Raw genomic sequence first — 17,325 nt, forward strand, 5'->3', positions numbered from 1 at the left:
AGGCCCACAATGGCCTGCTTGTATTTTACTGGATTTTTGCTATCTTATTACTGAGGTTTTGTGGTTTGGTTGGTTTGCTGTTTCGGTTCTAGAAATGAACCCAGGGATTGACTATGATAGGCAAATGCTCAAGCTCCACCACTGAGCTGCTTCCTTGACACCGCTCTGGTTTTTGTTCTTGTTTTTTTTTTTTTTTTTTTCAGAGCTGGGGACTGAACCCAGGGCCTTGGGCTTGCTAGGCAAGCGCTCTACCACTGAGCTAAATCCCCAATCCCTTTGTTCTTGTTTTTGATTTTTTAAAAAAGGATTTATTTATTTAATGTATGTGAGCACACTGTCACTGTCCTCAGACACACTAGAAGAGGACATCGGATTCCATTACAGATGGTTGTGAGCCACCATGTGGCTGCTGGGAATTGACCTCAGGACCTCTGAGTCATCTCTCTAGCCCTTGTTTTTTTTTTTTTTTTTTTAGACAGGATCTTGCTATGTAGTCACAGCTCTCCTGGAACCCTCTATGTAGACCAGACTGGCCCTGAATTCATAGAGATCCCCTGACTCTGCCTCCTTCCCAAGAGTATACCTACCCAGTGTGATACTATACCTACTCAACGTGAGGGGCAAAAGTTTTACTTTTGATAAAATCCAACCCGACTTGTCTTTTTATTTATTGGTTTTCTTTCTTTCTTTCTTTTTTTTATGGACCATACTTTTGGTGTGTACTTCATGGATTTTTCTTTAAAATTTTTATTTAGTTTTTAAGGAAGCCCATTTTGAAAATGACAAGTTGGGTGTTGTTGTTGTTTTTATAGGAGAACTATGAACAGGAAATTTATATACCTTGAGCCAGCTGTTGTGGAAGAAGATGTCCTATCCAGGACCATAGCTATTTCCCTGGAGTGCAATGGAGAAATAACTCAATTGCACACAGAGGACACCTACGCATCCACTGCTTTGGGCTGAAGATGCCCCTTCCAGAGTTCTCTGGTTTTGCTCTTTTTTTTTTTTTTTAATATTGGAAACTGGAAAGGCTCTGATATATGTTGCTATAGGCTCAGATCAATCTATGATATAAAGACCAAGCAGTGGCAGCAGGGAATGTGTATTGAAATGGAAGGGAAATGGAAGTCTACAGTTAGAGCAGGACAAGAGGTATTGAGAAAGGAATTAATGCAGTGGAACTGGAGAAGAGGAACCCCAGTCTAGAGTTATTTCTGAGGTATTAATGGAAAGATCTGGGGCATGAGAAAGTCTGAATCTTCCAGCTTCTATTTTGGGGCATTGACACAACAGTCAGGCCATAAAGTCAGATATGGGATGCAGAAGGGACACAACTGTGGAAACAGATCATGTATGGATGTGGCGAGCTACATGCCACACAGCCTCAAGGGACCTGAGCTGAACAGTAAGAGGAAACGTGGAGCCAGGCCGTGGGGATTGCTGGAAGCCTAGCTCAAATGAGCATCGTGGACCAGGCATGGTGGTGTACAGACGTAACCCTAGCTACTAAGGAGGCTGGAGCAGGATGATTGTAAACTCAGGCTAGCTTCGGATACATGGCAATGTATCCCAACAAAATTTAAAAGGGGGTGTGGTTGGAGACAAGTTTAGAGGTAAAGTATGTATTAGAACTCAGGATGCTCTGGGTTTTTATCTGAAGCAGTGCCCGAGCAAACAAGACCAAACCATCATGTCTAAAACAAGCAGCCAAACATCCTCCTTCCCTCATACATACAGACTAGTGGGCTGAGGTCGGAGAAGCAGAAAGAACCAGGGTACTGCAGGGGGAAAGGAGTCATGGAGTCAGCAGCTACTGAGAGGGTGGCTGCCTAACTTGGGTTTTGCAAAAGGAGAAATTGAGTCAGCACAGGGATTCACGCAGTGTTTTAAATGGGGTGTTTCAGAAAAAGAGAAAAAGAGTGAGGGAACAGGTTGCGGCCCAGGAAGGAGGAAAAGCGGGTGCTAGGTGTTTGGCTGAGACTACCGTTGGCCACTCCAGTAGCAGCTGTAGCTGGTTTAGATAGTGCCCCAGAAATGCTCAAAGAATGGGAAGTTGAAACTGCCCTGGAACGTAGGTCTTCCCTGGCTGTGATTTCCTGGATGTCACAGCAGGAGGTGAGCAAATCCTCCTGTGGGTACACAACCTTGTTGTTATTTTGAGGCTGTTCTCTTTTGTCCCAGGTTGGCTTCAAGCTCACTGCATCCCCGAGAATGACCTTGGCTTTCTGACCTTTCTGCTGGGAGCAAAAGGCGTGCACCACCAGTTTATGCAGCGCTGGGGATCCACCTCAGGGTTTTGAGCATCCTTGGCAACTAAGTTCTACCAACTGAGATATAGCCCTTGTGATGGCTAATTTTACCTATCAACATGAGAGTAAGATCTAAATTGGTGAGCTTTAAATAAACAGAGACTTGTTCTTGGTAATGTGATGAGTCTCACCCAATCAGCTGAAAGGCCTGTATGAAACGAAACAGACTCACTTCCTCCAAGAGAGGATTGTCTCCCAGCCAGCCTTTGGATGTCTTGTGTACCTTTGATTCTCTTGGGTCTTGAGCCTGTAGATGTGCACTGAGGATTCTGTAATTGTCAGCAGCCATAACCGTGTAAGCCAGTTCCCTATATCAAACCTCTATCGATTTGTTCTGTTTCTCTGATAACCTCAAGTGGTCCAAACCTGGAGCAGAATGTGAGAGCCGTGGTGCAAGCTTGAGCTAGCATGCTGGCAAAGCAAGGCCAGTCTGTGTCAGAGCAGAACTGGTCACCCATTGTGCCTGAAATAAGCCAATTCAAGTCAGATTAGAGGATATATAAAGGCATTCTGCATTTCTCTCTCTCTCTCTCTCTCTCTCTCTCTCTCTCTGTGTGTGTGTGTGTGTGTGTGTGTGTGTGTGTGTGTGTCTGCACACATAGTGAAGGAGGCAATGCCTGTGCTAAGGTGTATGTGTTTAGGTCAGAAGACAGCCTTGGTTATCTCCTAGCCTTCCACGTGGAGATAGCCCCTCTTTGTTTGCCATTGTTAACTGTATTGGGTTAGCTGGCCTGTGAGCTTTTAAAGCCTCTCCTGTCTCAACAGTCTTCTCATCTGGCCTTGGAAACAGCAGGGTTGCAGAAGCAACCTACCTAGTGTGCTTTTATGTGGGCTCTAAGAATTTGAACTCGGGTCCTCACATTCGGGCAGCAAGAGCTTTACCCACTGAGCCATCTCCTGAGCCCATTCTCTTTGTTTCTTTCTTTGACAGAGCTTCACTATTAACCCTGGGCTGGTCTCGACTTCTCAGTGTAGACCAGGGTGGCATTGAACTCACAGAGATCTATTTGCCTTGGTTGTGGAGTGTGGAGATTAAAGGATTAATTACACCAGCTCACGCTTCTGGCCATTGCTTATTATGTGTGTGTGTGTGTGTGTTTTTTAAAGATTTATTTATTTAATGTATATATGAGTACACTGTAGCTGTCTTCAGACACACCAGAAGAGGGCATCGGATTCCATTACAGGTGGTTGTAAGCCACCATGTGGTTGCTGGGAATTGAACTCAGGACCTCTGGAAGAGCAGTCAGTGCTCTTAACCACTGAGCCATCTCTCCAGTCCTATTATGTGTTTCTTAATCACAACCGAGAATAGTTTTTAATTATTTTCTTGAGACAAGATCTATGTGTATATGTTTTGCCTGTATGTATGTCTGTGTACCACATACATGCCTGGTGCTCTCAGAAGCCAGATAAGGGCATCAGATACTCTGGACCTGGAGTTCCAGGTGGTTGTGAACCACCGTATGGGTGCTGGGGAGCCAAACCTGGATCCCTTAGAAGAACATCAAGTGCTCTTATCCACTGAACCATCCATCCCTCTAGACCCAATCTAATTCTTTTGTTTTTAAAAATAATACACCAAGTCCAATTTATACTGTGCGTGTATTCATGGATATGAGGCCACACATCTAAAGGAAACTTCTGCTCCTTCCTCCAGACTTAGGGGTGGGAGCTCATGAGCCCTTCCCACCTCTATGCTACAATCTTGTGCCAGCAACCACAGCTGCTCTGAGTTCATGACTGTAGTAGTCCTAGAATGTCCTGAAGACACTATTTCACTTGGGGCCTCCCTGACCTCTGGCTCTTAATCCACCCCAACACCCCCATCTTCCTCAACGGTCCTTGAGTCTTATTGGGCGGAGTGATAGAAATGTGTTTGTGGCTGAGCACTCCACATGACACTTGTTGGCACTTTGTCCAGTTGTGGTTTTCTGTATATCACAAATGTATTCTGCCATCCACGACACAAAGGCATTTCTCTAATAAGGGCTGAGAGTCACAGTACTCCAGGTGTGTAGAGCTTATACATTTAGTGAGCGGTTCGACACTGTGTGGCAGGGTTACCATGGAGAGCTAGCCAACCATGAATTTTTTTTTTTTTGGTCAGCTTTACAGTACTAAGTATGCGTTCCCTCCTGTGGAGCAGGCCTTAAATCCAACCAGAAAGAAGTAGGTTATCCCCGAAACATTCATGCCATTCATTTTTTAAAAACATTTTTCAAGATTTATTTATTAGATATGAATTCACTGTAGCTGTCTTCAGACATACTGAAAGAGGGCATCAGATCTCATTACAGATGGTTGTGAGTCACCATGTGGTTGCTGGGAATTGAACTCAGGACCTCTGGAAGAGCAGTCAGTGCTCTTAACCACTGAGCCATCTCTCCAGCCCCATTCATGCCATTCTTGCTGCCTCACTGTAGTTCACATGGTTCAGGGTACCATAAGGTTGTTGATGACTCCCCCCAATCTCAGTAGCCAACACAGGATTTTCCAGTCCTGTAATTGCCACTCCCAGATGCACTTGTACTTACAAAAGAGCTACAGATCATTTTCTCCCCCCCCTTTTTTTCTAACAGACTCCTATTATGTAGCCAGGAGTGCCCTCTACTGGTGATCTCTGACTCAGTCTCCTGAGAACTGAGACAACAACCCTGGCACCAGGTCAAGCGGCCCTTTATTCATTGAGGGCATAAAAGAAAGTCAAGAAAAAGCATGTTTACCACGAGCTCGTGCACGTAAATGATCATGTTTGCATACAAGCCTATACTAAATAGATACAAAACTGGACTGTCAGAGCTAACCGCAAATTTTGTCTGACAAAGAGAATGCATTTTGAATAATAATAATAATAATAATAATAATAATAATAGTAATAAAAGCTAAGGCCCATCCACTTCCAAGTCTATTGAATAATATCTATTAGAATACAGAACACAGGGCTGGGGAGATGGCTCAGAGATGCTCTTCCAGAGGTCCTGAGTTCATTCCCAGCAACCACATGGTGACTCACAACCATCTGTAATGGGATCTGATACCCTCTTCTGGTGTGTCTGAAGACAGTGTACTCATATAAATAAAATAAATAATTCTTTAAAGAAATACAGAACACAAACTGGGAAAGACATCATTAGTTTAAAATTCCAGCACTTGGATGAGAATAAAGAGGAATTCCAAGGCAATCTGCACTACTTGAGATGGTCTCTAGAGCAGTGGTTCTCAACCCTCCTAACGCTGGAGCCTTTAACATGACCTCTGATTTGTCCACCCTGGCCTTTAAGTTGTCTTAAATTACTGCCCCCTGGCGACCACAAAGCACAGTTGCCCTTCCTCCCTCTTGTGGGTTAAACCCTTTAATACAGTTCCTCGTCTTATGGTGACCCGAATTATAAAATTATTTTCGTTGCTACTTCCTAACTGTGAGTTTGCCACTGCTATGAGTAATAAAAATATCTGCTATTTCTGATGGTTTCGGGATCCGCAGGTTGAGAACCGCTGCTTTACAACAACCGAACTGAATGAACTGTACAAAGCAAAAAGCAAAACCAATCACGAGTGAACTTCAGGTGGGCAGAGGAGCTAAGACCCACAAGGTGGCAGGCAACGTAAACGTAACTTCCAGTCCTGGACCTCCAAGGCCAGGGTGGACAAATCAGAGGTCATATGTTCCACCCCTCTTTCTAAGCCTAGGCAGACTGGAGAGTTTGCAGGAGAGGATGCTCTACTCTGAAGTAGATTGTCTTTCTGAGCCATCATTGACATTAATACCTCACTTGCGCCAAACTGTTCTCTCTTTTGCCTCCTTTCTTTTGCAACACCACGGTGGGGAAATTGAGTCACTGGGAGGAGAAGGGAAAAGCAAGTCGAAGTTAGTCAGCCCTTGTCTTCCAGACGAGGGAAGGGGGAGGGTTCGCTAGGAAAACAAAGCGGGGTGGGTGGGGAGGCGGTTGGCTAGGCAGAGGCTGAGCCAGACACATGGAGAAACACTGCCCAGGATCAAAGGAAATATGACATTTGAAAAGAATGTGCGCGTCTGCTTGTGCCGCTGAGCGGGGGGTATGAGGGAGCAGGGCCCGGGCCGAATTTCCGGGTCTGTTCTCCATGGATTCCCACCTCTGCCCACCCTTCTCTTTAGTGCAGGGTAGTAAAGGTTCTCGAGGTGCTCCTCGCGCCCCCTAACCGTGAGTTCCTCCTGCTCCGAGGTGAAGCCGGACGGGAATGTAACCTGAGAAGAACCGAAGGGGAGAGAGGGGAGGGAAATCAAACCAGGCCCTCTCCCGGCTTGGCCTCGGAACATTCTTCTCTCCCGACGGCCAAGCCTCTCCTCCCTGCCCCTCCCGCCCCGCGGCCCTGGGCTTGTAGCCGGAGCTGCGCCGCACGTCATTGGGGTCCCCGGGGGCTGGAGGGGGGTCCCCGAGACGAGCTCGAGGGAGGACTGAGAGGAGGGAGGGGTGCCGCCTCCGCCGCCAAGGAGCTGGGGCCCGCCAGGCCAGCCCCCCTTCCCTCTGCCCCGCAGAGCCTGTTTCTCATTAGAGTAATGGGCGCGGTCCCCGCCTGGCTCCCGAGTGTTTGTAAACGTCTGACCCGAGGGCCGGCGCTTAACCCTTTAGGTGCTGGGCTGGGTTTGCTGTTGGGGGGCACGGGCCGGAGCCTGAGGGATTTAGAGACTGGAGACCAGCCAGGTTTGTTAGAGAAGTTTGGAGCATGTGGTAAGCATGCAAGGAGAGTGGTGACTGCTCTCCTGCCTCGCAGCGCCTTCAGTCCGAATCAAGTCCCATTCTTTCTCTTCTAACTGGAACCTCTTCATGCCCGCCCTTCCTAGAAACTCCAGACCGGGTCTTCCTTCCCTGTCCAGGTGACAGGTGTCCAGCCGGTGGGCCTAAGTTTTTAGCTTCTGGCCTTTTCTTAACCGGGCCAGGAATTTAGGATGGCCAGGAGCGAATGCCTTGGGATCAGAGAGTCAATCGAGTCTGCAGCTTTTGGGAGGAGGGAGCCGACTTCCTCCGTGGAGGCTAATTAGTGGCCTATCTAGGTGGCTGGGACAAGGGTACTAGCAAAGCCTGGCCTGGATCTACGCCCAGCAGGGGCTGTGGGCCTTCAAAGGCTTCCTGGGGTTAGAAAAAGATCTGAGAGGCTTCTCGGACAGCCAAAAGTTCTTCATCTTCAGGGAATGGTGGGGGTGGTCGGTGGGGGTGATGGTTAAGGAATGCAAAGGACCCTTGGAAGCCCAGGTAGAGTGGTCTCGCGAGGGTGGAGGAATGGCCTCCTCTTCAGAACAGCTCAGAGCCTCTCTCAATCCCAGAACTCTCTTCAACTCAAGATTTGGATTGAAAGTGCAGTGAGGTGACCTTTCTTGGGAATTTTGGCTATACTACCTCTCAGAATGTATCGTGGGCCTGCTACAATGGGATGCGGGACAAAAATATGGCCTCTTTAAGGCGATCGGACCCGGACACCCCCCGCCCCTTACGCTGGGACTAAATAGGCTGAGGTTTGGGCCCTGGGTGGGAAATGATTATCACAACTGTGGGCCAATAGGTACCATTAAGGTTCTATAACGTTTGAAGGGACCGTTTTCCAATTCAGGTTTTTCTCCCCCTTTGGAGGAGGTGGGACTGGAGAGATGACTGAGGGAGGGAGAGTGGGGGAGGACTAGGGGCGCGTGGTTTTCCCATCTCATCCCTGGAGGAGGGGCCGGTGCATCCCGGTTAGCCAATCAGGGACAGGCTGGGGGGGCCGCTTTGAAGAAGTTTGGGAGAAAAAAGTTTGGAAAAGTTTCTATAATAACGAGGGGGCGTCCGGAGGGAGGTGGCAGCGACAGAAGAGGGGGCGTCTCAGAGAAAAGGAGGGAGGGAACCACCCTCGCGTGAAGCTACAGCAGCGTCCAGAGCCTCCCCCTCCCACCCAGGCGGGACCTGGGGGCTCCGGCCGGATCCATGGGGGCGGCAAGCTGCGAGGATGAGGAGCTGGAATTTAAGCTGGTGTTCGGGGAGGAAAAGGAGGCCCCCCCGCTGGGCCCTGGGGGCCCTGGGGAAGGTTAGTGTTGGGCTGGGTAGGGGTCTTTTGGCCAGTGACCGAAGGGCCAGGAAATCTGAGTTGGGACAGTTTGGGGATCGGGAGCCTGGGGTGGTGGGTGAGGTGGATAAGAGGATGAGGGGAGCTGAGGAACTACCAAGACTGTGGAAGTGAGGCTGGGGGCCATGGCACCATTTTTTCCTTTTTAGGCCCTGACTGGGGTGGGAGTGGGGGTGTTGTTGGCTATGCGCCGCCTGCCGGCTAGGCCGACTGTCTCTGGGATGGGGTGCGGAAGGGAACCTCGGGCCCCCAAGAGCCCGGGGCGCCGGCTTGGGAAGGGGAGGTTTGGCCCTAGAGTTTAAGGCTTTAGAACCTAGGCCTGGTTCTGTAGACGCGATGCCTGGGGCTGGGGGCTCCCTCGGGCAGCGCAGGGACACCCCTCCCCCTCCCCCTGTCTGGCCGCAATGAGAGGCAGATGGCGGGGAAGGAGTCGGGGGCGGCGGCCGCCGCTTGCACGAAATCCGCGCTGCCCGCTCCCCTCGCCCCCCCCCCGTTGGCTGGGCCCCGCACGCATCACCCTGGGGCTGCACCCCCGCCCCCTTTTGGGGGGGCGAGGGAGGAGCCACCTCCCCTCGTCACCACAGACATGCCCCCATCCCTCCCACCCCCAGGCCACAGTTGCGATGGTAACTGGGGTTTCTGCCAGCACCATTTGGGGGTTTGGGAACCGTCGCTAATTGGGTTCATGTGTGAGTCGCCCCCAGCCCAGCCCAGAGCCTGGGCAAGCACGCCTCCAGGCCCGGCTCTAGCATTCCCCAAACCACCGCAGCCCACCTGCCCAGGACCGAGGTGTCAGAGTATGAAGTTCTGGCATGTCTGTATCTCTTCTCTCTTCTGATGTTCATCTTTGGTTTTGTGCCGAGACTAGGAGACCCTTTCTAGCTGAGCATATCAGGCGTTAGGAGCTGACCATCCGAGAAACTTAGACGTCTCACCAGCTTCTCTCTCCCCATCTCCCCCTACCTCCCTTTCGTTTTGACAGAGCTGGACTCGGAGGATGCCCCTCCGTGCTGTCGTTTGGCCCTGGGGGAACCCCTTCCTTATGGTGCTGCCCCTATTGGTATTCCCCGACCCCCACCCCCTCGGCCAGGGATGCACTCACCACCACCCCGTCCTGCCCCTTCACCTGGCACCTGGGAGAGCCAGCCACCTCGGTCGGTGAGGCTGGGGGGCCCAGGAGGCACTGCGGGGGGTACTGGGGGCGGTCGTGTTCTTGAGTGTCCCAGCATCCGGATCACCTCTATCTCTCCCACGCCTGACCCACCGACCTCACTAGAGGATGCTCCTGAAACTTGGGGGGACGGCTCTCCTAGAGATTACCCTCCACCAGAAGGCTTTGGGGGCTACCGAGAGGCTGGAGGTCAGGGCGGAGGAGCCTTCTTCAGCCCGAGCCCTGGCAGCAGCAGCCTGTCTTCGTGGAGCTTCTTCTCTGATGCCTCAGACGAGGCAGCCCTGTATGCAGCATGCGACGAAGTGGAGTCTGAACTTAATGAAGCAGCCTCTCGTTTCGGCTTGAGCTCTCCACTGCCCTCGCCCCGGGCTTCTCCTAGGCCATGGACCCCGGAGGATCCGTGGAGCCTATATGGTCCAAGCTCCGGAGGCCGAGCGCCAGAGGATAGCTGGCTACTTCTCAGCGCTCCTGGGCCCATCCCAGCCTCCCCTCGGCCTGCTTCTCCCTGCGGCAAGCGGCGCTATTCCAGTTCCGGAACCCCATCTTCGGCCTCCCCAGCTTTGTCCCGCCGGGGTAGCCTTGGGGAAGAGGGTCCAGAGCCACCTCCACCACCCCCATTGCCTCTGGTCCGGGACCCTAGTTCCTCTGGCCCTTTTGACTATGTGGGTGCTCCACCAACCGAGAGCGTCCCTCAGAAAACCAGGAGGACTTCTAGCGAGCAAGCAGTGGCCTTGCCTCGGTCTGAGGAGCCTGCCTCGTGCAATGGGAAGCTGCCCTCTGGTACAGAGGACTCCGTGGCTGCTCCCGGGGCTCTGCGGAAAGAGATGGCTGGCATGGATTACTTAGCAGTTCCTTCTCCCCTCGCTTGGTCCAAGGCCCGGATTGGGGGACACAGCCCCATCTTCAGGTGAGGGCCAGATCTTGCACTCTTGAGCTCTTCAGCCCATTCTAGCTGAGAGCAGGAAGGTCAAAGGATGAGTTTAAAGACAAATCATAATTCTTGGTGTTCTCTGTATCTCATAAGGGCTTCTTCTACAATAGCATGGCCACAGTTAAAACCAAAAATTGGTTTTAAGGCAATTTAGTTTTAGTTTAGTTTTGTTTTGTTTAAAAACAACTCTCTGACAGTGGGCTGGTCTATAGACAGTTGCTTCCTGTGAACCTATTAGAAAAAGCCTTTTCAGTCCCACCCTTCAGTATCCTAAGAGAAACCGTTAGGTAAAATGGAGTTCAGGGATTCTTACAGCTCTGGCCTTGCACAGGCAGGTTGGTCTTAACCATGGGCTGTTTAGACAGGACAGATAGAACAGTCCTGCGCTCCAATACAAGAAACCCTCCTCTAACTCTTAATTTCTAGGTCCAGAGCATCACTTCAAATTGGAATAAAGTTACATACATTTGCCAAGTCAAAGACTTTACATTGAAACTCGTGTTTCTATCCCTTTTACTCTCAGAGAACTCTGCCCATTTCAATAGTCTCAAACCCCAGGATGTCACACTGGGGTGGCTCCATCCTGACCAGCTTCTCGAGGGAAGCTGAATCCTCCGGGATTCCAATAGGTCAACATTTCTCAAACTAGAAAATCTATGGTTTGAGTTTAGAAATTTGTAGTGCAGTGCTGTGCTGTCTAATGGTTTAGCCTCCTCTCAGGCCTTTACTAGCCACAAGTAGCCCCATTTTGCATTAGTTATAGCAATTAAAGGGCATTGTAAGGTATCAGCTCTGTGTGTGTGTGTGTGTGTGTGTGTGTGTGTGTGTTCATGCCTGTGCACTCGTGCACAGATTTGCTAACAGATAATTTGTAAGAGTACAATTCCAGAAAAGGGGCCCTTAGGCCTTGCAACCCTACCTACTTAACCCCAACTAGTGGGAAGGAGTTGGCCTAGTAGCAGAGAAGCCATTCCTAGGTTTTACATAGACTCTGTTCTCAGTCTCTTTGATGATTTTCTTGGTTTAAAGTGGCATTTTTGCACTGGGCCCGAACTCCTAGGTAGGAAGACCAGAATGGCTTTGGGTTTCTCTGTTTCTTGACAAAGCCTCCACATCCTGTGTCTAGAACTTGGGAGAAGGGAGTCTCAGGGCTGTCGGCGTCTTCCACACCCTCCTCTTCAAAGGGCTCTGTTCCTTATCGACTCCCCTGTTTCTAAACCTTTCGAGTTTACTTCTGTTGTGGTTTCTTATCTCTCCCATATCCACAACTCCTCCTCCCTCCCAAACCCAGGGCGGTCCTGATAGGTCTGAGCTTCCAGGCAACCACCGTGTTCTCTTCTCTCCAGGACCTCTGCCCTACCTCCCCTGGACTGGCCTTTACCCAGCCAGTACGAGCAGCTGGAGCTGAGGATTGAGGTGCAGCCCAGAGCTCACCACCGAGCTCATTATGAGACTGAGGGCAGCCGGGGAGCTGTCAAAGCTGCTCCTGGAGGTCACCCTGTGGTCAAGGTAAGGGCCGAAGGCAGGCCCTGTGTTCTTTCTCTTCTCAGTCCCAGGTTCTTGCAAATGGGCTTCAGCTGTACACAGAATCATGGCACTGCCCTTTCCCACACTCTCAGCTGTGACCCTGCAGACAGCCTAGGGGAGGGACTAGAACTGGGGGAGGAAGGATACACAGCAAGGACCCGGATATACTTTCTACTCTTCTGTTCTCCTATTCTCCACCCCCACCCTCCCTCACCCTTATCCCTTGGGACATCGGCCTCAAGTCTACTTTGGAAATGGTGACTTGCCAGATGTGGGGGAGGGTTTTAGCTGAGGCCAAAGGTCACTGGGAGTTAGGTTTTCTCTACATTGAGTTGGGCTAGTCTTTCTTGGAAGCTCTTCCTCCTTTGCCCAGCCCAGTTTGGACTGTCCAAGAATAACACTGTGAACTCCAGGCCACATTTTCTCTGCAACGGATGCCCAGTTTCCCACAGGGAATCCCTTATAAGAAATCCTTTATCTTTCACCATTCCTGTCCTTGGGCTGGAAATCCAAGGATGGAGAAAAGGTTAAAAGACACTGGGACTTTCACATAGGTGGCCTCTGTCTCCCTCTGCCAGCTCCTAGGCTACAATGAGAAGCCATTGACTCTTCAGATGTTCATTGGCACTGCAGACGAGAGGAGCCTGCGGCCCCATGCCTTCTACCAGGTGCACCGGATCACTGGCAAGATGGTGGCTACAGCCAGCTATGAAGCTGTAGTCAGTGGTACTAAAGTGTTGGAGATGACTTTGCTCCCAGAGAACAACATGGCTGCCAAGTAAGCCCCCAGGCAACTTTAGCCTCTTCCTCACCTCTAAAGTCCTGGGAATTGATCCTAGGGCTTTATATATGCTCTGAAAGAGCTCTGCCCCCACTCCTCACCCCTGGACAATTTCTGTTCTTAATACCTGTTTAGGAAGGTAGTTTTGAGACTGGAAGTTTTCTGGAGAGACTATCTCTGGATTAGAAAATAGTCCCTCTAAGCACCCCTAGACACTCATGGCCTGAGGACAAGGGGGCTTCCCTTCTGGAAAAATGCGCCCTTGTCCCAGTTTTGGCTAGAAAGGCTTACCATCTCTTCTTTGACTTCAGCATTGACTGTGCTGGAATCCTGAAGCTTCGGAATTCAGACATTGAGCTACGGAAGGGCGAGACAGACATCGGGCGCAAAAACACACGTGTGCGACTGGTGTTCCGTGTGCATGTGCCTCAGGGCGGCGGGAAGGTCGTCTCTGTGCAGGCAGCATCGGTGCCCATCGAGTGCTGTGAGCAAACAGGCCCTGGCCAGTTCTCTGTGTCTTGTAGCTCTTTTGTTTGTCTGCTACCTAGTTCTGCTAAGTAGTATCCTGTGCACTGTGTAGTGGGTAGCAGGATACAGGTCTTAGCTTTCCTTTTACAAGGATGAGGGAGAGAGAGTTGAAAGTGGTATTTTAATTTGCCCCTACTATAGACTTTGTCTTGGGGTGTCAGATGAACCTTGTCCTATCTGCTCTGTGCCTGCTTAGGGAGTCCTTATCCAGGCTGTGTGGTGTCATGTTGCTACTGGTTACCTTTTGTATTTGCCATTAAAAGGTGGGCTGCTTGTTGTGGAAGAGGTTCTGGCTGTCTTTTCTCCACTCAGCCCAGCCAGGCTTCTTTCTTCTATTACCTTGCAGCCCAGCGCTCAGCCCAGGAGCTGCCCCAAGTGGAGGCCTACAGCCCCAGTGCCTGCTCCGTGAGAGGAGGGGAGGAGCTAGTGTTGACTGGATCCAACTTCCTGCCAGACTCTAAAGTGGTGTTCATTGAGAGGGGCCCTGGTGAGTATCTACTGGGGAGAGGAGAGGAAGAAAGGAAAGCTAATGACCATCAGGCAAAACTATCACTATCACAAAACTACCAAGTTAAGCCCCAGTTTCTTTATCTACCTCTCCTCGTTGAGTACAGTTTCTCCTGGGGAGATAGATGTGACCACAATCTAAAACTCCAAGGACAGTGAGCGAAGGCAAGGAATACGTATCTCCAGGGCTGGAGAGATAGATGGCTCAGTGGTTTAGAGCACTGGCTGTTCTTCCAAAGGACCGGGGTTCAATTCCCAGAGCCTACATGGCAGCTCACAACTGTCTGTAACTTCAATTCAGGGGATCTGACACCCTCACATAGTCATACACGCAGGCAGAATGTGAATGCACATGAAATAAAAACTAAAGATAAATAAATCATAAAAAAAAGAAATGCACATTTTTCTTATTGAAGAGGAACTGGCTTTGAGACAGTTTACCCTCATGAAGATAACATATACAAAGAAAGAACTCACGCTGTCACAGATTCTCCTGGGCCTGTCCTAAGATAACAGCGTAACTGTGGTTATGAGAGCCTGTGGGGTGCCCCAAGATGAATCTAAGGGGTGGAGAAATGGGAGACTTAGGATTTTGGGTCCAGCCACCACACCGTGGGCTTCTCCTTCATTCCACCCTGCTCCCTTATGGCCCAGCCCCACATTTAGCACCCTGGAGTCAGGTCAGAGAAACTCCAGAGGTTCCACTCTATTAGCCTTGGTCTTAGCGCCTCCCTTCGGCGTGGGGCCCATTCCTCCCTACTATCCGTCTTGCTGGTGTCCTGGGAGGGGACGAGTAAGTTAGTAGGGGAGAGGCTACTTCCTAGTACTCTCCTAGGCTGCTTCTAACTCCCTCGATGTTCCAGCCATTTCCTTTGCCTTAGTTGGCCTGACATCCGGCCTCTTTCATTGGCTAAACACCTAGCATACCCGTGCCAGACCTGCTAAGAACTTCTTATTCTGATGTTGACTCCAGCGGGAGGAGACAGGGCTTGGGCAGGGGGTGGACTCTAGAGCGGGACTGAAGCTCTCTTTCTCCGGAACAGATGGAAAACTGCAGTGGGAGGAAGAGGCCGCAGTGAACCGGCTGCAGAGCAGTGAGGTACCAGTGTCCCTAGGGGACCCAACCTGGTTGTGGGATGAAGGGTGGAAGAAGCTAGGAAGTTCTCAAAAGCCCCCTCACCCCTGGGTTTGGCGCGCAGAGTAACTCTTTCTGGTCTGGAGGATCTCATTGCTTGAGTAGGGAGATCTCCAGACATCGAACTTTACTCCTTAGTCGTGGAGCTAAGGGTTGGGTCCACAGAAGGATTGGGCTAATGTGAGACCTCCAAGGACTTCTGTCACATCCTCTGTTCTCCTAGGTGACACTGACTCTGACCATCCCTGAGTACAGCAACAAGCGGGTGTCCCGGCCAGTCCAGGTCTACTTTTATGTCTCCAATGGGCGGAGGAAGCGCAGTCCCACCCAAAGTTTCAAGTTCCTGCCTGGTACGCTCTAAGACTGCCTGTGGTGGGGGCAGATGGTGTGGACCCCGATGTGAGGAGCTCAGGGGTGGATGGGGAGGGAGGGTGGAACGTGTGATCGCCAGAACCTCACCAGCCTCCCGCCTTCTCATTTTCCTAGTGATCTTCAAGGAGGAGCCCCTACCAGACTCATCTCTCCGGGGCTTCCCTTCCACATCGGGTCCCCCCTTTGGCCCCGACATGGACTTCTCACCGCCCAGGCCCCCTTATCCCTCCTATCCCCATGAAGACCCTGCTTATGAGACTCCTTATCTGTCAGAAGGCTTTGGTTATAGCACACCCGCTCTGTACCCCCAGACAGGGCCCCCACCGTCTTATAGATCTGGCCTACGGATGTTCCCTGAGACTGGGGGTACCACAGGTTGTGCCCGCCTACCTTCAGTCTCCTTTCTTCCGCGCCCCTTTCCTGGTGATCAGTATGGAGGACAGGGCTCCTCTTTTCCCCTGGGGCTTCCATTCTCCCCTCCGGCCCCCTTTAGGCCTCCATTACCTTCCTCCCCACCACTCGAAGACCCCTTTAACCCCCAGAGTGCTGTCCACCCCTTACCTGCTGAGGGCTACAATGAGGTGGGGCCAGGCTATACCCCTGGGGAGGGGGCTTCGGAGCAGGAGAAATCCAGGGGTGGCTACGGCAGCGGCTTCAGAGACAATGTGCCTATCCAGGGTATCACCCTGGAGGAAGGTGGGTGTGGGACCGGGGGCTGTGAGTGTGAGTGAGTGCAAGAGATCAATTCGTGTGTTTGCTGAAGTCTGGAGCTTGGCTGCTCAGGAACTTGGCGTTTTTAGTCTCCCAGGGCCAGTCTGTGGTCTCAGGAGCAAGTTCTGTGTGTGTGTGTGTGTGTGTGTGTGTGTGTGTGTGTGTGTGTGTGTGTGTGTTTGTGTGTGTGTCCACCTGAATTCAGCAACTTAGTTCTGAAGGGCACACAGAGTATCCGTCCCAGTCTTTTTTTCTGTCTCTGCCCTAATCACATAATTGCAGACCTAGAAGGGTTTCAAACCATTCATTCCATCTGGTTCCCTGAATTGTAGATCCAGGCAGTGAGTTTCAGGGAGGGAGATGGCTTGTGGAAAGCCAGGCTGAGTAATTCCCCTCATCTTGTTTTTCCCTGGTGACTGTAGTCCACATTGGTGAAGAAGACCTTCCCGTTTTGTCTCTTTCTCCAACTGACGGCACCTATGTCTGACCCGCTGCCACAGGTGTAGGCCGAGCTGGCAGGAGAAGGCTAGGATGCAGGGCTGGGAACCCGCGTGGATGGACTTGAGCAAAAATGTAGTTAGAAGCCGTTTTTAGGAGACATTGGGGAAACTGAGGCCCAGCCAAAGAGGAATCCAGAGGTGCCCTAGCTGGAGGCCTGCCTGGAATTGAAGTGGGGGGGAGCGGTCTCTGAAAAAGGAAAAGAACGCCTTAGCCCTATCTTTCAACTGCCCCTCCTTTACAGTGAGTGAGATCATTGGCCGAGACCTGAGTGGCTTCCCTGCACGTCCTGGAGAAGAGCCTCCTGCCTGAACCACATGTAGTGGCCCCAGAAGTCCCGCCTCCTTGCCCTCTTAACCTGGGTGCTGGCTCCAGAAGCTTGGGGCCAACTCTAGTTTCTCTTTGCCCAGCTTCTACCTTCCTGTATCCCCTTTCTCTCCTGGCTAAGGTGTGGCCCCCAGGCCTGGTGCTGCCTTGAAAGGGACTGAGGGTGTGGAGGACAGGGCGAGGGTGGAGCCTGAGGCTGGGTGCCAGAGCTGACTGGGACGAAGATGCTGTCCAGGCTGTGCAGGCTATGATGCTGGCAGGCTGGACAGGTTGATGGGTAATAAACTGCTTGCTGCCCGGTGCCTCAGGCTCCAGAACTCTTTGGAGAAAGGGGTGGTGTAAGCTCACTCCAGCTTTGGCCCAAGGAGTCTGAGAAGTTGGGAGGAGATGAGGTCTGGCTTGGGGCAATGAATCCTAAGAATCTTTCTGATGGAGGGGCCTGGAGGCTGC

The 17,325-nt window shown here is 51.3% G+C and overlaps 1 protein-coding gene and 1 long non-coding RNA gene across 4 annotated transcripts in view; both read left to right on the top strand.

Annotated features, from left to right (window-relative positions):
• Window positions 1–3,361, top strand: part of LOC148000954 (uncharacterized) — a 13,231-nt gene extending 9,870 nt beyond the window's left edge. Inside the window, exon 4 of one of the 2 annotated variants that reach the window (XR_015638801.1) lies at window positions 3,241–3,361. This is a non-coding gene — a long non-coding RNA (uncharacterized LOC148000954). Of the gene's footprint in view, window positions 1–2,181 lie in introns of both variants that reach the window. The other variant, XR_015638803.1, reaches the window with a different exon arrangement.
• Window positions 1–17,187, top strand: part of Nfatc4 (nuclear factor of activated T-cells 4) — a 27,672-nt gene extending 10,485 nt beyond the window's left edge. The window contains exons 1-10 of one of the 2 annotated variants that reach the window (NM_001107264.1): window positions 8,112–8,348; window positions 9,370–10,465; window positions 11,836–11,998; window positions 12,595–12,794; window positions 13,109–13,281; window positions 13,672–13,812; window positions 14,876–14,931; window positions 15,191–15,317; window positions 15,454–16,035; window positions 16,793–17,187. In NM_001107264.1, coding sequence (NP_001100734.1) covers window positions 8,249–8,348; window positions 9,370–10,465; window positions 11,836–11,998; window positions 12,595–12,794; window positions 13,109–13,281; window positions 13,672–13,812; window positions 14,876–14,931; window positions 15,191–15,317; window positions 15,454–16,035; window positions 16,793–16,860 — 2,706 coding nt within the window. In that variant the 5' untranslated portion in view covers window positions 8,112–8,248 and the 3' untranslated portion in view covers window positions 16,861–17,187. Of the gene's footprint in view, window positions 1–8,111; window positions 8,349–9,369; window positions 10,466–11,835; window positions 11,999–12,594; window positions 12,795–13,108; window positions 13,282–13,671; window positions 13,813–14,875; window positions 14,932–15,190; window positions 15,318–15,453; window positions 16,036–16,792 lie in introns of those variants that run through there. The other variant, XM_087585661.1, reaches the window with a different exon arrangement.
• The last annotated feature ends 138 nt before the right edge of the window (window positions 17,188–17,325 follow it).

Source organism: Rattus norvegicus, chromosome 15, assembly GCF_021556685.1.
Source record: "Rattus norvegicus strain SHRSP/BbbUtx chromosome 15, alternate assembly SHRSP_T2T, whole genome shotgun sequence".
Lineage (NCBI taxonomy): Eukaryota > Metazoa > Chordata > Mammalia > Rodentia > Muridae > Rattus > Rattus norvegicus.